General features: G+C 37.1%; 1 protein-coding gene across 13 annotated transcripts in view; it reads right to left on the bottom strand.

The window, feature by feature from the left end:
• The window catches only part of LOC117295312 (semaphorin-6D-like), a 63,594-nt gene that overhangs the window by 5,892 nt on the left and 35,926 nt on the right, over nt 1-21,776 (bottom strand). Inside the window, exons 14-19 of one of the 13 annotated variants that reach the window (XM_033777870.1) lie at nt 21,591-21,596; nt 18,666-18,725; nt 14,993-15,043; nt 13,354-13,452; nt 10,117-10,263; nt 2,880-3,050 (exon numbers count right to left, since the gene is read on the bottom strand). In XM_033777870.1, the coding sequence (XP_033633761.1) occupies nt 2,880-3,050; nt 10,117-10,263; nt 13,354-13,452; nt 14,993-15,043; nt 18,666-18,725; nt 21,591-21,596 (534 nt within the window). Of the gene's footprint in view, nt 1-2,879; nt 3,051-10,116; nt 10,264-13,353; nt 13,453-14,992; nt 15,044-16,618; nt 16,688-18,665; nt 18,726-21,590; nt 21,597-21,776 lie in introns of all 13 variants that reach the window. The other 12 variants (XM_033777875.1, XM_033777871.1, XM_033777872.1 and 9 more) reach the window with 12 other exon arrangements.

Genomic DNA, 21,776 nt, shown 5'->3' with positions numbered 1-21,776 from the left:
GCAGCTTTCATTCCGAGGGGTAGTGCAGACCATTGCGGTAGTAGGGGAAAATTTAAAGCTTGGTTTGATATTTTACTCTAGGTAGAGGGAAGCCTACGATTGATTCTGTACACCATTGTTGGCATTTTTAAAAATGTAAAGATTAAATAATGTGATACCAACCATGTTGATTCTCAATTTCATCTGGCATCAAATGTATGTTGATTTTCAATGGATCCCTGGCCAGTTTTCCGTTTCCAAAAAACCTACTGTATGATATCTCAAACTAACCTTGCATGGTTTCAGGTCTAGGCATATCTTTGGGTTCTAATTACTTCGAAGTATTGATGTCACAACAAACAAGTCATTAAATTAAAGGTACCCAGCCCCTTACAATGCTTGTGATATACGCCCCCTTCCTGTGTTATTCAATAATTTGTCAGATATGTGGCTCTTTGCGAGAACGGTGACGAGTTGTGCAAAATTAATACTATAGGGAAGTTCAAAAGCGCTTCATACACAAAGCATCGAGCACAACTCCCTTTAACCCCAATTGTTGCTTGCAGATGGAACACAACTAAAAAAGAACCTCACAGTTTCATGCATTTTCAGTCAATCCTAGATATGTTATCATCAGAACAAACAAAAAGAAACACCTGGCTTGATTGATAGCACCCTACCTTATTCAGGTTCAAGTGCAACTTGGGTCTAGAAAATGCACGGGCAAGTGCAGACCTACAGTAAAGTCTAAACCAAGGGATAGGCCTGGAATTTCATCATAAAGTGGGCAAGGAACTTTTCATTTTGCGCAGGGCACTTCAATTGGAAGATCTTCAAGTCTACGGGGAACCTTTGATAAGGGACCAAGGCGAAGACCAGGGCCTCCATTTAATTCCAGGCCTAAAGGGGATGTCTTTAATTTAACACCTACACTGCTTTTGTTTTGAACAACGATAAAACCAAATACGATAAACCTGATATAACCCAGTTTACGCCCATATACCCATAGAGTGGGTTTGGGATACTACATTTTTCTACACCATTTCTACTTTGGTATTAAGCAGCCGCATGACCCATAGAGGTAACGAAAAAGAAAAAGCAATGACTTCCGTCGACCAATGTAAAATTAAGCCATAACCCAAACATGCTTCAGTTCATTCTATTCATACGTCATGCAAATGCAAAGGCAATCGTCAGTCAATAACAGGCCGGGGTTGTCATACTTGCTACAAAGGCCTTTCTTCCCTTTTCCCTGGCTTGGCCCCTTCATTGCGTTACACTGGAAAACTTTGCGCTTGCAAAACCAAGGTAGCTCTAAAATGAAATTCACAGCCAAGAAGAAAAATAAACTTGGAAATTGATATGAGATTTTCAACAAACAATATTTCAATAGAGATGAAGAATTTGCTGCAAACATCGAAGGTCTTAATATGTTCCCCATTTTCACTTGCATAATAGTATGTATAAACCAGGCATTGTCTGTTGACAAACAATTAGCTTTTAGAAAAAAGACGTCAACAACATAACACTTTAAGTATGAGACACAAAGCTCTACACTACAGATTTCAAGAGAATATTATTGCTTCATAGCCAAAAACCAAACTAGAACGTGTAAATGGTGGAAAGGAAGTACAAGCAGAAAGAAGAAGAAGTTAGAAAAGCGAAAGTTGAAATGGAATTCTAGATGATTGCATTCACAACCGCAGCAGAGACACATCTTAGAGAGTAAAACTTTCAGAAATGATTTCTGAGCCAAAAATCACATCATTTCGAGCCAAAACTAATGATTTCTGAGTTGAATAAGTAAGTGAGTGTTAAAACACTGTGCAACAGCACACATCATTCTTGAGAATCATTTCTGCAAAATGTTAGCCTAAAGAAAAGCAATCACACCTTTTTTCAAGAAGTTCATTGGCCACAAACATGTGGCTGGTGCTAGGGTTAAATATGGAGAGACCCCCGATTAAATCACCCCTGCCAAAATGATGGATATATATGTCTGATTTGATGATAATAGGAGTGGAGGGTGTTAGTCAATTGAGTAGGGGTGTGGTGAGTTGGGGGAGCATCAATGCTTACAAGCCTAACCGCTACTCATACTGGATGGTTGTGATTGCCCTCCTCGAGTCTCAAGTTACGGATGACTGAAGAAACAACAAATCATGAGAAAAACCAGTCACATTGATTGCAATGCTGTGACAGAGAAACGAAAAGGTATGGACTCTAATCTTTTATCTGTCTCCTGACTGAGCGGACACGTAATGCCATGCAATAATACTAAGCAGAGAGTTTCGACAGGAGATGTAAAATTGCGCAGAAGTAACTAAAAGGACGTGAAGACATTTTGACACAGTGGGACTGCATAGAGGGTGACACTATGAAGGTTTTTTTTTTTCTCTTTGTAGTTAAATTTTCAGGGTGATTGATAATTTTCATTGAAATTTCTTTTGAAATTTAGAGAAACTTGAGAAAGAACATTTCTTGATATTCTTTCTCAAATTAAGTATACAGAGTTTAATTTACACAGGTCAGACTCTTTTAGTCGTGTTGATATAACAGGTGACTGTTTCCATTGTCAAAAAGCTTTCTATTCATTGAAGGTTTCCATTAAAAAAAAAGTAAATTCTTCATCCATCCCGAGTGTAAAATAGATGGTTACCCTGAATGCAATACCACAGTAAAACATAAACAAAACCAAAACACAGGGTGCTAATGTAAGCCTTCTACAAAATAACGAGGACAAAAATAAATGAAGCTGAGAGAGGGTGCATTTGAGGAGGTGTCCTGTTCTTCAAAGGGGGGAGTTTGGGAGTGAAATGTGAGCTCTGGCAGATACAAGGATGGCTTTTTGGTTGGTTGAGACACACACACAGTACGGGTCAAGACGTTGGAACACCTACTTGAGCCGAAGACGGAATCTTCTGTGTCTGTGGGCTGATAGTTACCCTTGCATCTCTTGGTGAAGTAGATGTAGACGAGGAAGAGGACTAAGACGAAGGCGATCAGCCAGCCGATGATGAAGAACGTCCAGACTATCGCTGACGGGGAGCCTTGAGGTTTACCGACAGATCCTGGGAAGGTAGGAAAAGTGGTTAAGAGATAAAAATTGTATTTAAAAAAAAACTTGAAAAAAACCCGTTGATCTTTTAATTGTGCCTCTTTGTTCCTTTAAATGATTATCCATTCTCTTCAACTTATTACATCATGAACTATTCAGAAGTGCAATGAAAGAATGAAACGAATTTTGTGAATTCATGTTGTGCATTTTTTTCTGCAGGAACAAACAAAATCAAAATGCAGCACTTTTATTTTGGGAGTGGCCCTGTAGCTTTTTTTGGTGATGGTTGAGATGCTCTTTGCTATGTCTGAAATGGTGCATGTTTTGAGGTGAATGGAATTGGATTTATCTCAGCACAGTGAAATGAAGAATTTAGTGTTTAGTAAAAAATAAAATTATTGACACCCTCTCATAGTAAATTTTATTGTTAGTTTACAACAATTAAACACCATTAAATTGCTGAAGTCTGTTATTTAAAAAACAAGTTCTGCACATTGGGTATCGGCCAAGACTTGGCTAATAAGTGGTTGATGAGGCGATTTAAAGACATGACAGAAAGGAGTGCCTTTAACTCCGGCTTCAGAAGCAGTTGTAGGCACATGCAAGCCATTGTTTTAAACACAGCCATAAATTAATGAGAAAGAAACAACCTCTTGAGTAAAAAATATTAAGTTAGAGATGTTAGCAGAGCAAACATTAGTCACAAAGTTTAATTAACAAGAAAGTTAGATTTTTATGTGGTTGTCATCATTCAACTTGCCAGTTAGAGAAAGAAATAATGCATTATTCTGAAATCATAACAAATTGGTTCAACATATTATTAGTCAGAAATCATTTCAACATTTTAAGAACATAGAGAACAAACACATTCAGTAGGACATGTGGGAAACAGACATAGACATCACAAATTAAGTCACAGAGACCTGTTAAGAAGTAAAATCAACATGAAATAAACAGACACACACTGAACTTAAAATGACAATACAGTACAACACAAAGTTGGTAGAGTGCTGTCACGTTAATCTGATGGTCGATGGTTCGAAGCCCACTCTAGCCGATTTTTCTTCTTTCAACCCAAAGTTAAAACAAAAACGACATTCACATCCTTTTCAGATGTATCAAACATTTACAACAGACAAAGGGGAACCACAGGTAGTTAAAAATCATAAAAACATAACACAAGGCATTCAAGATAACAAGTTAAAATAATGGTTAGTCTTGGATTGTTCATTCATCCGTACAACATTCGAGTAAAACTCACCAGAGCATAACAGTTTTTTTCCACACAGGGTTAGTAGGGAAAAATCCGCATGGAATCATTGAAGTTGGAATTGAAAGGAAGGAGAAGGGAATTGGGAATAAAAGAAAACAGGGCATACAATGATTAAATTAATGAAGTGAATGAATTATTACAAAAACAACAACAGTGTCCGCCGTGACTTAGGTCGTCCACCTCAAAGCAATTATTTAAGAAAATAACTAATATTTCACATGCTTTTTGTTCCCCCTTGAATTAGGATACTTTTTTGTGCAATCGTAAATAAATGAATGAATATGAATGGTGATCGTCAAATCGTTGATAACTTGCAGCCAAGTGCAGTTTGGTTTATCTGTTCAAGCAGATAACTGTCCTATTGTCCTCACTTTCCACAGTGTAATTAACCCCAAATCAAGCCCGGAATTACACAAAGTCTGTGGAGGCTATGGCCTCTGTTGCCCCTGGTCTTGGCCTTGGTGCCCTTTCAAAGGTGTCCCATAGACTTCAAGGTTTTACAATGGGAGTGCCCTTTGCAAAATGAAGATGGCCTTGCCCTCTCAAAGTTGAAAACCCAGGCCTGCCACATGGGAATAACCGAGCTGTCCAAGTGTTGTAGAATTTGTATAAGATGTTTGTACCCAGTATCATACTGATGATGAAAAGGAAGGTATAAATTTATTTTGGTACACAGTCATGCCGGGTATCAATCATGCACGGAATATCTGGGAAAGTTATTTGTGATGTTATTTTACGGTAAGGAAAGTCAAACAGAAATGACTTTAGGATTTCTAGCTAATCTAAAAATTGGATAAGAATAGAAAAAGCAGGCAAGCATGCAGTAGATGACTAAAACGGATCAGATATCTCTACTAATATTTTGTATAATTAAACAATTACTTTTAACTGTAAAAAAACACTTGTTTGAACAGTTCTTGAATTGTTTTGCCAGCCTTTCTATACAATTTGTTAAGACAAATTTGACAACTGAATGCACTGCTCAACATGTTATTTAACTTTACTCCTAACTGACAGTGTTGGTACAAGGTGCATAAACAATTACTTCCAGAACAAAATGATCACACATTTTACACAAATTGTCATCCAAACAAACACATCCACAAACAAGACAAGCATCAACAATGACATTAAACACCAGCATGCTGAATATGTTGTTGTCTTGTGTATCTGTTGTTGTACCAAAACAAAAAACACAAATTAAAAGGACACAAACACGATACAAAACACATTAACAACAATTACATATCGATACAAACAATGTTTCATATACAAAAAAAAACAGACAAAAAAATTAATGACAAAGTAGATATATTGACCGATAAAGCACACCACCATCCAGCTATAAAGAAAATTCCAGCCAACCACCAACAACCAATTATTAACCACCAAAAGCCAGGTCCTTCCAGTCTTAACCAGTACCTCCACCAGAGAATACCAGTTGAAACCAGTTCCTTAACCAGACAGTACTGGTTTAAAACCAGTTCCTCCACCAGATAGCGCTAATTGAAAGCCCAGCTCTTTCACCAGATAGAACTGGTCCAATCCAGTACCGACTGTTCCAAACTAGTTCAGTTTCAACAGGCACAATTCTGCCACCTGAAGCTGTAGACTTTGAGCTCTTCAATGAAGTAGAATAAGTTGGATAGCGTTTCAAGGAGAGGGGGAAAATCATGTTTGTTACTGAGAAACATAACCAAGACTGGTGAATAAGAACCTGAGAGACTGAATAACTGAAAAGAAAAAATGACAACCAAAGTAATCTGTCAAAAATGTGACGTGGAACAAATCGCCCAAGAATATTTCATTGGTCTTTAGCCTCAAATTGCATTAATTTTGTGTAGGATCTTTACAGGAAAACTAGAAAGGCAAAAAGAAAAATATTCTTGGTTGATTTGTAATAAACAAGTTTAACACATACACCGATGACACATGTACAGTTGAAAGTAACTTTAAAACAGAATCTTATCAGCTCAATGAAAAGAAAATTTTGAAGGAAAACGGGTCAAATTTCGGAATGACTGAATATTGTATGTTCATGCAAGTTTTGATGAACTAAAGTTCAAAATTCAATGCATATTTTTAATCTGATTATGTGTGCGAAACAATCTTCAATAATGATGTGTTCATTTGAAATGTTTAGAGCAGTTGAGGATGAGATCAGATGTACAAAATTAATACAGTAAATATGTCTTAATTTTCGAGATCTTTACTGTTAATAACCAATGAGAGCAGCTTCGCCTAATGTTTGTCTGGTGGCTCAGGCAAGGCCAAGGTCACCAATTTAGACACGAGTTCTAAACACTGTTTTTGGGAATCTTTCAACTGTACTTAAGCCGATCACCAGAGAGAGAAGAACGGAAGGATCCCTTGTATTAAGAACCTGTGAGAAGATATTGAAGAGAAGACCCTTTATTGTCACTCATGGCGGCTAGATAAAGACATTGCTCATTACGACTTTCTCTGTTTCGTTCTAGGCAATCAGTCTGCTCGATTTGTTTCTATTTTTTATTTTTATTTTCCCAATTTTATTCTTTCATTGTGCACAAAATATTGATTACTACTGGTGAAAGTTTGTGAATGAATGTATGCTACTACCTTCTAAGTATTTTACATGGGCATGGTGGTATTTATATGATTAACTTTATGCAGCTTTAAAAAAACAAAAAAAGAGCTTGTTTAGGCTGGAAATCTGTGCGATCATCATGTAGTGTTTTTAGTGAACAATTCGTAAAACTGAAAGTGCACAACACGCAACACACATAATTCCTGCGTTATTCTATAAAAAAAATATGTGCTTTGCTTGGCGTGTATTTCAGTTTAAATGTTTACATACTATGCATTCTGCACAACGCATGACAGACACACTTATTTCCGGCCTTAAAGCCTCATTATTATTTTTTTTTAATAAAAAGACAAAAAAAAAAACCGCTAACAACTGATATTTGTTTGCCTAATTTGAGGGGGGCTGATTAAACTACTGCATTGCCTTTTCAGCAGTATAATTTTAACCCAATTGTAATGTAAAAAAAAACTTGGCCCTAAGCTATCCCTGAATTGGTAAACCCTATCAATTGGAATAGTAAATCTCCCATAGTTTGGCCCCACTCTACGATGCAATTTGAATGCGTGAAGATTTTTGTTTATGGATAAGATACTACATTGGTTGTGCGTCAGAAACTTCTGTGAGATTGTCAAATTCATCATACTTCTAATTCAATCAGCTCACAGTAAAGCATCACCAGACATGCAACTTTATCTTTTACGCAAACAGAATTAAAGTTAACTGCAGAGTACAGAATTGTTCATTTTTTCACTTTGGCACTAGAAAGAGGAAGTAAAAAAGAAATCAGCCGATGGGCTGAAGATGCATGCCTTTATCATCAGCAACAAAACATGAAACCATTCGTTCAGGTGGTGTGCTTCTATTGAGAAAGAAAGTCTAGGGCATTCCAATGAACTCTAACTTTTATCTTTTTTCTATCTTTGTTTTTGACGCCTCGAGGAACTACCCGTTATAAGTTTTTTTTCTTCTTTTTTCTTTAACACACCAACCAATGCTATACCATTTACTCTTAAGCATGCAAGGGGTGGTGGGATCAAAATAAAACACACGAATAAATTAAAAATAAAAAGGGACAAGTGACAAAGTCAACTAAAATCAAGGGAAATTGGTAGTATAAAAATGATAGCCTTTTAACCCACATAAAAAAAATCTAAAATTTAAAACGTATGAGTATGCTCATTTTTCTGATTTATATTAAATGGTATGTCTCTATGCTTTTTTTTCTCTTGAAAATGAATTAATGATGTATCCAACTTAATGCAGTTTGCAACCAATGAAGTCAGGGCACATGACTAAAGCTGTGTGTTTTGCAAGTCAAAATGAATGCCGGATTCCAGAGTGGCGCCCTGTTGTAAGAATTGTTAGAAGTAGCACAGCTGGCTATCCTGTTGTTACCCTTATTAATATACCAAATTCGTACCTCAATTCCATTTTTAGAATAGTCACTTAGGAAAGGTGTTAATAGTATGATTGATTTTCATTAATTTGAAAGAATGGAGGGGGAAAAAAGATTGAAAAGAGTGAATAACTCAAAGTTATTTTGATGCCAGAGTTGTAGAACAGAAAGATTTTAAGTACCTGAAAATATTTAAGTTTCTGATTGTTTTTTGTTTCCAGAGAGTAAGCAAAAATGTGCCCTGTCTTTAACCGATCCTAAACAATTTCTTTAGAGCTTGGACATTTCTTGGCCATATTTACCAATGGTTCATGGGAGTTAGGTCTCAGCGTTAATGAGAGACAAATGAGTTTACCAGATGGGAAACGAAAAGGGTTTAATGGTATGGAACAGGGGAAAAAAAAATATATGACATATTCTATGACTGACCATCAAATAAATTGCTTCATGGACTGTAACATGCATCAAGAGTCTCTAGTTACAAATAACATCGACTAAATACCAGACCAGGAATGTCACAAGAGGTCATGCTGTAGCTGTGCCGTCTTGGCGCTGCTTAAAGATTTTTAGCTTTGAACTTTTTAAAGATTCACTTTCCTCTGGACTTGAAACTTCCAGGTCGGAAAAAACTGTGATGTTAGCGGACTCAGCAAGACATATCCAACTTATTCTGAGCAACCACTGTCAAACTTCATCTTCAGAGCTATATATTGCCAACTTGTGCCGTTTATGAACAAAGAGAATGGACGGTGAAACAAACATCGACCAAATATTGTGTGCTCGGTCAAAATATGCTAAATGCAAATTCTCAGACAATAAAACAGGCCAGCGTGTCCGCCGGCAAAATAAAATCACATGGGACAACAGAAACGTTAGTATTGAACTTAAGAACAAAATGCAACTGCGTGGTGTTAGTTTTATGTGAGTGATGCAGATACTATATACAATGCAAGCGTTAATGATTAAACATACAAGTAGAAACTTGGGCAGTGGGTTGGGGGAAGGGTTCTGATAACTAACAAAAACAAATGTTCTTCCAGACTGCATCTCTGAACAATGGTATTCTTTAGTGAGAGATTGTTTATAATATATAAAAAAAAACGAAAAAAAAAACATGTCTTCCAGAATTTCTTGAGTTTGTCATGAATCTCAAACTGATGTATTATGTACCACAGTTATTGTTATTACTGTTTTTCTTTTTGTGTGTGTTTTTTTTTGGGGGGGGGGGGGACTGAGCTTGGTTATTGCTGTTATACGGGTAGCTAAAATGAATTGTTATTCTGACTGCAATGTTAATGATTGATCTGTTAATCGTTCATGGTAGTGGTATTATTTGGGTTTGATTTCGGGCAAGCATGATGACATTTCCTACTTTTGGCCAAATGGTTCACCTGCTAACCTAATTACAGTGTATGTGTATTCATCTTCTTTTTTTTTTAAGTAACCCTTCCAACTGCATGCCAAGCTAACATTTCAGGCACAGACCATTCTCCTAAGCCTAGCTCATTCAAAAAAAAATGTTAGGAAATAATGCTCAACTGCGTTAACTTCATACGTGAATAAAAACTAGTTGAGCAGTGCACTACGGTTGTCTCTGAAACAGGGATGTAATTGTTACTTTTTCTTCTTTTTTTCTCTTCTCAAACGTCAAAAACTCTTCGACGAGGGTCAGAATTCGGATGGTGGAATCACATCCCTGTGTGTGACGTTGTGATTATGAGTCAGTGACTAATTGCAATGTTTTGATGCAGGAGAAAGATGCCGTAGCAACGTTATCAAAAAACTAAACTGACAAGAACATAATATAACATAGCCGCCATTGTGAGGTGTACAAAGGGCCTTACCTCCAACGTAAGGGTCAATGTTGTTAGAGGTGTTCTTCCTTTGAGTCGTAGTCTTGCCTGGTAGGATTTCGTTGCTTATAGTCGTTACGACCAGCCGCGGACTGGGGGACGGCGTTGAGTAACCCTCAGTGGTTTCTGGTGTCGTACCTATATATACAGACGTAGCAAGGGGAAGGGGGAGGAGTGGGTATAAGAGATAGGGGGGTTATGGTTAAAGCAATCGACTATTAAATCCAACAATGGGAGACTTTCTGGGACGATAGAGGGCAGCAGACTTACCGGGTAAATCCATTGTTCTCAGAATTATGCGCATGTTCAGAACTACGTAAACAATGGAAATTTACCCGGTATGTCTGCTGCCGCCTAGCGTTGGAAAGTCTCCTATTGTGGAGAAATCCTGCGCACAGTTTTGGAGGTTAGTTAGTTCTCAAACAGAAGGAAAAAGGTTACTCCACTCTCTCACTAAGAAGATGAAAATAATCAAGCATTGGATTTCAAAGAGTTTGTCGGTGCAGGTTGAAAGTTAGTGCACAGTAAGAATTCCCTAAAGGTTGATAACAGGAATACTTCCAGAGAATGTAATACCCAACTGATCAAAGTCACTCTAGTAAATTAAGAAATTTAACTCCAAGAATGATTACATCCTTGGGCCCTACAAGACAAGAGTCTCTATTGACAATCCGGTTAATCAAGGATGTCAGCTAAACTAATCAGAGGAAAAAGATTTTTGATTATCTACTAAGATTACCAAACTTGTATAATTACGGCATGGAGCTCTACAGAATCAAGTCTCATCTAAGTGTCTTGATATGTTAACTAACGACCAACATATGAGCAGAGTTGATTCCTAAGAACAAAGACAAATTCTCAAATACCCTTCTATTTGATCGGAATGTCATGTTACTTACGTAGCGGGTATTGTAATTTAAACCTCTTAAGTCGTAAGCACGAGTTTCAAAATTGAGCTGGTGTTAAATTTGTATTACTTAACTTGCCTTAAACAAGTGCATTTGTTTTTAAAACTGAACCTAAAAATGCTGCATTTCATCTTGGTATTACAGCTATATGGCAGAGTTAAGGATAAACATAAGCCTATAAGATCCAACATTTAATCTTAATTAAATTTGAGTATAGTTTGTATAATTGACAGAATTATTGCCAAGATTGCTAAGAAATATTGCTCCACAAGCTGTCCGTCATCACCAAGGCCCCCTTCTCCTGTCCCTGCATAGCATGAGACCCTCTGAGCATGCCGAGGGTGGACATCAGTTTGACAAAAAGGAAGCGAGACAGACACCCTTTGTTGATGTCGGACATCAACAAAGGTGAAATGTGACACTATGAATTCAATGAGGATGAAGTGGTGAATGGATTGTCTCAAGATAAGTTTTACCGAAAACTAAAGATTGTTTGATTCAGAGGGAGGCTTACATACAAATGGGCTGGTCCCCTCTTTAGCATTAATGTTCTACAGGTTATAATAAGAAAAGGAACCTGACTCAAAAGACATGAACTTGAAGACAACGTTTCTGCTTTTCATGACAAAAAAGTTGACAAAGGGGAGGGGGTAGAAATAATTCTACCTCCGTGCCCTAACCCTTCTTTTGTACTTGCTATACAAGACAAAAGAAATCTGTTTTCCGTTGGAACAAGACTGAACTGTAACTGCGTATCTTTCCAAACCAATTAAATCCTATATACCAACTGTATACCGAGTGAAATTTGTCTAATTTACCCTTTCGGTAATAGCCTATGCCATGCCTCTAAAAAGAGACTGGATAGTGGCCATTGGTGATTCTTATGTGCATTGTAATGTTGAAAAACTCGCCTAAAGTTAAAATTGACAAACAGTATTTAGTTACAGCCTATGAAGCACTTTGATATTGTGGTTACACGTCCGTTTATCAAATCATGGTTTGTATAGACCATGTAACTTTTGTTTACAACAAGAGTGACCCAAGACATTCCATGGCATTTCCTGGCAGGCAAGATACTACACTGCTCCGTTGGAAAAAAAATTAAATCTGGTGTCATAAGTTCCGCATAAATTCGAAAGTAAAAAAAAAAAACTAGCCAAACAAGGTTTGAAATGTGCCCCTTGTCTTCTTATCAAAAGTTGATGAGAAATCAAAGCAATCTCCATAAAATATAATTTACGAGGTGTTCGGGCTGTGTACAAATCCTGCCTGCCGGAAGTCCAGGTTCAGTGGCTCTTTTGTAAACATATGATGTCACAGGTCAAATTGTCTATTGAAGAAGGTCTGGGTAGTCTTCCTGTCATCCTTAATTGCTACTAAGCAGATACTTGTTAGTTCACTACAAAGTGTTAATAGAGAAATCATTTCACACGTTAGTGTCAGATCAACCCAACCACGCCTACTATCTTATTGTAATCGAGGGTGATGGTAATGAAAAGACCAAAGACAAAGAGGAGTACCCAACAGTGTTGGGATTCGAAAAAGAGTAAGAATGGAAAATGTTCAGGTTTGAAGATGGTAACAGTGAGGACTTGTTGAGGACTTGTTGATAAACATGTGGATTTTGTATGTATGTCATGTCTTTAAGTGGAAAATGGTCACGTTGTACACAATTCTTTCACAAAAACACTGGTGCAAAAGTGAACTTTCTTGATGTGGTGAAATTGTGTAGGTGGGACATCAGTATGCTCTTCAACATCAGTAGCCAGAGTTCTACCATTTGGCTTGTCAAAGTGTGACGGAAATGTGGAATTTACTTTATGTCAGCCCGTGTCTGAATTGAGGGTCTTTGGCTATGGCTTTTCTGCATAGACAGATAAAGCCATAGCCATGTCCTGAATTCAAACAGTGCTGTATAAACTTGGTGGACTTGTTTTGGGGATGTGTAATGACTTGAAATGTATGATGTTTCACCACAAGGTACACGTAAAAACCTTCTTTCTGGTTTTTCCTTTTATTGTTTTTTTTTTTTGGGGGGGGGGGGGGGGGTGTATATTGAGCATCAAGCATGACCCCCGAGGATCTGAAGCCAAAGATGAAAAGCCAAGAGCACCCAGCAACGCTCTGTACATGATGTTCATCTGCCCCCACATAGAACAGCAAAACCAGCAACAACAAAAATGGTACACCGACTAGAGTTAACTTTGCTTAGTGCGATCACAGGAGGAAAAAGGGTGCCAGACAGGTGTGTTCCAGACAGAGTAAGGCAAGTTTTTACAAAAAAGAGAGAGATAAACTGCAGAGCATTGAGTTGCTCTACCTTTCTTTGCGGTTGTTGAATTAGGCCGCGTCGGCCACGACGTCGTCGCTCCGTTGGGTGGAACGGCCGAGGAGGTTGGGAGTATGGTGGTTGCCAGATCTACAGTTATCAGGAAGGGGGAGGATAAGCACACACAGTCACGTAAACAACATTCACAACGATGAATATACAACAACCCGCATGCCGGGATAAGAGATGCAGTGTACGAAACGGAAAAAAAAAAGAATAAGAAATCATAGGTCGCATGCAAGGACGGTCTGTGCACATTTTACATCATGCATCTCAATGTGGCACAGAATTCCATAATTACAATACGATCCAGTGTATTAACATAATACTACAATTACATAAATCCTGTTGAGAAATGTCGTTATTAATCATATAAATCAATCTAAAAAAGTAACAAAATAAACGGACTAACCAACAAGCAGGCAAGGCAGGCAAAACGTAATTTCAAATAAAAAAACACAACACTTGACATAGTATCAAAAATCAAGGTAATTACAAGACATTAGTAAAACTTCTGTCATTTACGCCATCGTTTAAGGTACTTTGACAACATTTGCTAAGACATCTGATCCAAACTCTTAACATGAAAGTGTTTTTGTTGTACTAAGAGAGTGAATGAAGAACTCTATTAGAGTGTGTGTCATGCATGTCTAGTGCTCAGTGAGCTGTATAAACATACAGCAAAGTTTCATGAGTCTATACAACGATATGAAATAACCATACCCACATCCATTGCTTGAAACTAAGTCTGGTGCCCAAATAAAAAAGGAATAGAGTGCGATGATACTATGGGCCTTTTCGAAACCAAGGCGTGGGCTCTGGCTCCAGGTTTGGGATTGGGTAATGGAACAGTGTGAATTTTCCACATCAGACAGAGCCTAGAGCCTAAGCCAAGGTTTGGAAAATACCCAAAGTATTGAAGTGGGCACCAGTCTGAATGATACTATGGGCCTTTTCGAAACCAAGGCGTGGGCTCTGGCTCCAGGTTTGGGATTGGGTAATGGAACAGTGTGAATTTTTCACATCAGACAGAGCCTAGAGCCTAAGCCAAGGTTTGGAAAATACCCAAAGTATTGAAGTGGGCACCAGTCTGAAGTTAAAAGCTTTTCAGTTTCAATGGTGAATGTTATCAATCTGTTGAATGTTTTGTGTGTTTATAAGGTTTTAGTAAAATAAATTTTATCGTGTTGCCGAAAACAAAAGAAGTACAGCTTTATGTATGCAGATTATTTAAATCTCTCCCAAAGATTTTCGGAAAATTCTAACAGATTATGTTTTAATAGTCTTCAAACTCTTTGAATTTTAAAGATCTTTAAAATTTGTCCTGGATGAAAGTGACACCATACGTCACAGGGCCGCAGATACATTTCCAAGTATTACAGCACAACAAACTGCATACATTTTAAAAATCAGGCTTTTAGAAAAACATTATTTTGATAAAACCTTGTTTAGTACGGATATTGCAAAAAACTCTACCTGCTTGTTAAAATGTTAACCACAAAAAAAACCCAAAAAAACTATCAAATATAATTCTCAAATAAATTAGGGTTTGTTGGGTTCAAAATGAAGTGTTATGGTAGAGCAAGTTATTGCAATGGCAACAATGGCACTGTAAATTCGGTTAACTCACTATCACTTTTGTCATTATCACCTAAGTCGCCATCAGTGTCGCAATCCTTGCCTGCTTCGACGTCAAATTTAAAAATAAATACCAAAAAACAGAGGGAAGAATTCATCATTATGCATCGTTCAATTTCAATTCACATATCCAAGAATTGTTTTCCCTCAAATTTTGACTTCTGACATTGAGCACGCTTACAAACAAAGTTAGTTTATTATAAAAATAAACTTGTTTTTTCACTCGTGTTTTTGTTGAAGCACTAAATACAGGAGAAGTTTCCTTAGTTCCCTTTTCACAATTGGGAAATTTGTTTGACAAAACAATGTTTGTTGTTTTGACTTGAAAGTCCTTGACTTTACTTCCATTGTTCCGCCGTCAAACAATGAAACTTCAAAAGGCAGAGAGGGAAAACAATTCTTGGTGTTCCAACTTGCTGGAAGCGTTACCATCTTTAGTCGAGTCCAGGGGTTTCAAAAATAGAATATTGTGATCGGTTCAGTTACTTTCAATCAAAAGCCATTTCCTGTTTTTCACCAAACAACAAAATCGCTGAACAGTTTCAAGCGGATTGAGTAATAAAATGACAACTTTTATGCTTCGATTTGGATACAACAAATCAACTGCAATTAAGGGAACTAATGCATGACAAAATGAGCACTATTGTTAACTTTAACTACCGGGCTTCTTGTTCTTTGCAATCATTTATAAGAGATAAAATTTCTTGATTTTATGCTTCAATGAATGAGCTGTGTTCATTCATGTGAAACAACACTACCGATTTTAGGCAGGGACCACAAGCTCTGTACATTGCATACATAGAGTCAGGAAAGAATGAGCAGCAACAAGGCCACTCAGCCTATCCCTTTTTCGTTCCAGACTGACTTTTTCAACAATTGATTGACAACCTAAAAGTATGACAATTTCTTTCTGGGCGGTGCACACTGGTGATGACTCAGTCTTTCGAATAAAAGAAAAGAACATCACGTGGGCGCTTTTTTGTTTGACGTGATGCCAGGCTTGCGACTGACGCCAGCCTTAAGCTTGACAGGTACGAATGATTGTGGCACATGACTCTATTGTGGTTATGCCTGTTCAGAATTGAAAATTGGTTAAGAAAACGTGACAGAACTTAAAGCAAATAGCTCCATCAATGAAGGCCTTCAGGCCTGTATGCTTCAGTTCAAAGGGCAAGGGCACCAAGGCATTTTCTCCTTAATAAAAGGCACCCTATGAGTAAATTTCTACTGGGGCATTTCAATGGCACCAAGGCAATGACCAGGGGGCATGTATGCAATTGTCTCCATTGCCTCCAAGAAGTTGTTTCAGGCCTGGGCCTTCAAACTTCCATGTTACCTTAGCATGTATTTAACTATTATTTGGCTGTTTCAACACTTATGGAAGAGAATCATTTTGTTATGCAAATTTCAGTGTACTGATCAACCAATCACAATGCTTCTAATGGCCCCTGAACAAGAATAAAAATGGTTTTACTCAAGTGCAACCTCATACCGCTATTCTCAAAGTTGCATTTTTTGTGTGAAAGGCTTGGCATGTTGAACTCATGCAAATCAAAAGAAGAAAAGAACGAAGAAATAACAAACTAAAAATCAAAACTAAAATAATAGCATCACTGACCAGTTTCAACACAGGGCTGTGCCGTCGGACAAAAACACTCCCCTGGGGTGGTTGTCTGAGGAACTGGCACTGTAACATGCAGGAACGAAAGATACAGGGGGAGGGCCGGGGAACGATGGGAGAGCCAGCAGGGAAATGGGGACAGGGGGATGAACCCAAATATGCAAGCAAAGGGGATAAAAGGAATCGGGGAGAAAGGAGACAAATCAAAAGGCAGGCAATGAAAAATCAACAACAAAAATTGGAGAAAAACCTGAGCAGAGGTATGGATTTAACGGCAAGGAATGATATTTTGCCAAAAAAACACTCATCCTTATCTGAACATTTTGGCTGAAATATTTTGATGTAATTATGAATTTAAAAGCAGCTGATGCTTTTTAGGTTTAAAGCAATTTTTTAGCAAGAAAGTTTTCTAAAAATGAAAGTCACAAATGACCCTTTTTCTATCAAAATGTGAAGTACAGTTCTAAATGCATAATTTCATTGTCAAGCACATAATTTGAGATAAAAAATGTAACATCCAAAAACATTGTCATCATTGCCAGTTCCGAATTTGTTGGAATCTTCAAACTCTGTCCAAAAATAAAATGATTGTCTAAAACCTCTTGGCGAGGATAAAAAACAATTTTCCGAGTCCTGCACCATACCTCTACTCTAACCATACCACATGATTCCAACTGAAATTTCCCAAACATAAATTGCACGTTTTCATGCCACTGAGTTTGCTTGGTATCAATGAAATTAAATATCACTAATGTGTGAGAAAGTTTTGGTTGCTACTGATAACTTTTTCCTTTATCGGTTTATGTTTTCTACGTTTGCGGGAGGTGTCACAAAAATGCAATTTGTGCAAACTTGCATTGACTGCAAGTGGTCACCATTTTACAACCACTTTTCTTTTAAAACTTCTTTACAATGTTGTAGATTGATGTTGCCTTTTGATGAATTGCAACTTCAGTAAACCGTTGAAGGTTTAGGAGAAAAAAAAATGTATTTCTTTTTGTAAATGGTTTGAACTTCATACCAGCAATCTCAGATTGTTTATGCTACATATTCCAAGTGCAACATGATGGTAAACCGAAATGCATCATAGTATTTGCTACAACAAAACAATTTTCAAACATAATTTGTGCAAATTAAAACAACAAAGCAACTGAAAGACAGTGTATACTAACATTAATTTGTCTTTAAGAAGTTCACCATATCTTCTTTTTGAAAGCTAAGATGGAGTGGAGCAGAATTTGTAAGGCATTCTTAAACATATTTGAGTTTTCCTCTGTGGGGCAAGTTACAGATGTTCAAATTTAAATTCAGGAGGACTACATTTCTCTTAAAAAAAAATATGTTTGGTGATATTTTCTTGAATGCTTGCGGACACTTCAATAAAAAACTCTGTCATAACAAGGAAGAACTACAGGGTTTCAGAAGTTTTTTTCTCAATGTTAAATGAGGGTTTGAAGCTGTTAAGGCTTACTGGAATTTTCTGAAACTTTCACAACTTTTGTTTTATTGCCATTTTTTTAAAATGAATATACGGAACATTTTGAATGGATTTTTTTTCTCGAAAGTATACACTGCCTTTATAGAACATCAGCAAAATAAAAAAAATTCATTCTAAGTAAACTATTTCCCTGTAGAACTATGGCAGTTTTTAACAACAAATAACAATTAGGTAAGTTGAGTTCCTTTTAATTTTCTGTATCCAAATTCTGTATTATAAAAGTTCATTTCTAAAAGAAAATCCCTCAACACTGGTATCAGAAACTGCACAAACTTGAACCCAAAAGTAAATAAAAACTGTCAATCGCTCTTACAGGAAAATACACAACCAAGCAAAATAATACAAAAGTATCACCATCAATCTAACACAAATACTCCAAAAAATTCTTAACAATAGCATGCTGGACAAATAAAAATGACTGGATGCAAAGTAAATAATTCCCAAACTAAACAATGATAGCGGATGATAAATGCCAAGCCTATGGATTTATAGCAAGCATGGATGTTATGTCCCTATGATGAAAACCAGGCAAAAAAGGTATAAAACCTCCGCAGTGGTTCAGGATTCCTTTACCTGTACAAGAAATAGCTGTTGTTGCGACAATAACTATAACAAGATGGGAAAATTAATTTACAATGTTAGCAAAACATCAACTAGAAGACGGAACAGTGGGCAACTTCAACCTGGCAGCCATATTGTCTTTGTCAATTTCATCAAGCCTGTGAGCAGAAAAACATACTAAGCACAGACAAACCTGGCTTAGCACAAACTGGTAACCAGCAAAAATTCCATTCAGTTTTACATTGTTGCGAATGGTGCCACAATCATTTTCTGAAAATGTTACGCAGTACTTTCTGGTAACCAGCGGCATGAAATTAGGCCCAGCCTGAACTGAGCATGTTTTGGTTTGGCTGTGGCTGTTGGCTAAAGTAGTAGTACTTCAGTATAGGCAGATGCAGTGATCTAGCCGTGGCCACAGCCAGAGATGCAGTGATCTAGCCGTAGCACAGCCAGAGCAGTCCATTCTAACACAGCCTGAATCTCTCTGCTCAAAAGCTCAACCAAACTGTAGACAAATCTTCAAAGATGGCTGCCGTCGCTATTTATACGAACTGGGATGACCAGAAAGTGAAATGCTCAAAAATGTACCCTCAAGTTAATATCTACAAAAGAAATGTTTAGCCTTTAGTCATTAACTTTCAGATTTATTAAAAACAAACAAAGCACAACATTAATTTTGAAGCTTCGTAGTACGAAAGCTTTCTAAGGAAGTTAATAGTGGGTTTTGTCATTCCGTAAAATCACTGGGACACCTTTAAAGCATTCCACTTAAAGGGAAGGTATTTAGGCAACATTCACACGTCTTGGTTAGTTGACAGCCTTATTCTATGAAGGAATCCTAGTACAAAGAAGCAGACACCTTTAAATCAGTTAGTAGTGTTTTCTCGAAACAAGCAACATCACAATACCTCCCCAAATTAATATGCAAACATCCATAGATGTTCTGATTTAACTTGACGAAAAAATAAACTACAGCATGCCCCCAAATTAGAAAATATCAAAAAAATGAAAAACATCACAGGCAAGAGTGGGTGTGGTATTTCTGATGCTAATAAATTATATGATTCAACAGAACTGACTGTGCTTTAGCATCATTCTCTTTGTGCATCTCAAAAGTGATTACATAAGTGAAAAACAAAACACACTCGTACTCAAACCAATTTGCCAAAGTGCAATGTGTATGCCAGAAGTACTGATCTCCGAAAGATTATGTATTTAATGCCATTCTCTTTGGCAACTCAATGTGTGATGTTATGTGTAAGCAGAGGATTGTTCCGGTTACTGACCATGTTTAAAACCAACTTGGGTTTTAGCTTTGAGCTGCGCCAACTTTCTAGTTTGTCAACGCTGTGGTTCACTGATCAATCATGCAACGAATTCAGCCCAAAGTTACGGACAACCTGTACTTGTGCATTCAAAAATGACATATTGTTGCCCACCAAGGTGGTTGACTTGTGGTGTCAAGAAGGAACTTTCTATATTATGTATGCGAGTTCTTCTGGTGCTGGCTTTATGTTGCTACACGAGTCATCAAATTTATTTTCCCGGATTGCTCATGATTTATATGAGACTCACAAGTTCAAGTGGTATAGCTTAGGTATATAATCTTTCTATTCATTTGAACAAACTCTCTTTATACTCATTTATATGATCTGTTTAATAATCAGCAAGATCATTCAGTGAGAAAAATTATGAATGACATTTTACCCATCAGGTGAAGACACGATTTAAAAAAAGCAAACTCTTTGGCGAGTTTGCTTTGAATGATCCCCAAGAGAGATTTGTTTACCAGAGTATTCCCATTTTGATGAGAAGCGGACATTTTTATGAATTACTTGATGTTAAGGATTCTAACTGCCTAATGGTTAGTAGCACACCTCTATTATGCTGCTGCCATTTAGGTTAAGTTCCCTGTTAGCCGGAACCGTCACCACACAGTTACAAACACCCAAAAAAAGGATCAAATTATTTCTTTGACCCCTCAGTATATGTCCCCAAAAAAGAACACCCCCAAATCAGTTCCAGAAACTGCCAACATTTGTATATTGCAATCAGGAAGATTTTGTACAAAAATCAAGGGAGATATTTAGAACTGCATCTAACATGGCAGGGACAAAGTTTCATAATCAAGGAGATTTTCCAACTTGTTCATCACAACATGGAATGATTGGTTTATTTTCTGGACATTTTCCGCAGAATCAGGGAGAGTTTGCAGCTCAATGCAGAGAAGTGGATTTCCAGTTGTACTTTTACCAAATATCTGTTCAGTACTTGTGGTCTAACACTGTACTACCCGTAGTATTTGAATACCTCTGTTATGCTGCATGATCACCATGTTAAGACCTCACATATACCTCTGGCTATTTATATTAGTGCATTGTTGCTGCTGTAATACCATCTAATGAAAAGGCAGCCATCATTGTAATGCTTGATTAGCTGAGCCAGTCTCTATTGTTATTCACACACAGGCATAATCTACAGTATACTATATCTAATTCAGCACTTATAATACTTCAGTATAACAAATAACCTATAACTAATATATCATATGTTATAACATAACATTATTCATATATCATATAAGGTATGAGTAATTGTCAACCAGACAAAATATGATTAAAGCTATGAATCTTGAAACTGAAATGGTTTGATGAATACAGGATGCCCAACCCACTTTCCCAAAGGAAATGTTTCTCCTGTCTATGAGATGTTTTGTAAGTGACTGAAGCTTTTTTGGATGTGATAGCAAACGCCCATTATGAATGCCCCTGAAAGCAAATGACGCTTGGGCTTTCAAGCTTATTGCTGTTGCAAAATGAGTAGTAAGATTTTATTTTGTCCGCATAATAATAATGTCTGAACTTTTTTTTTTACGATACCTAGGAATTGACTTCTGGAAAATTGACTTACCTTCTTCTGATGAAGGAAGATGATGATGTGAGGAAGAAGCAATGGAGTGTAAAAAAGAGGAGAAATGAGAAAAAGGGAAAAATTAACACTTTGAATACATTGAAAAATGAAACACAAAAAATGTGATTATACAATCCCAGGTAAAAAATAGGTGATAAAATGTGTTTGTTTTCATTTTGAAACAGT

The sequence above is a fragment of the Asterias rubens genome, chromosome 10 (genome assembly GCF_902459465.1).
Source record: "Asterias rubens chromosome 10, eAstRub1.3, whole genome shotgun sequence".
Taxonomy (NCBI): Eukaryota; Metazoa; Echinodermata; class Asteroidea; order Forcipulatida; family Asteriidae; genus Asterias; species Asterias rubens.
The sequence above is the reverse complement of the archived record's forward strand: the minus strand, read 5'-3'. Positions and strand labels throughout refer to the sequence as shown.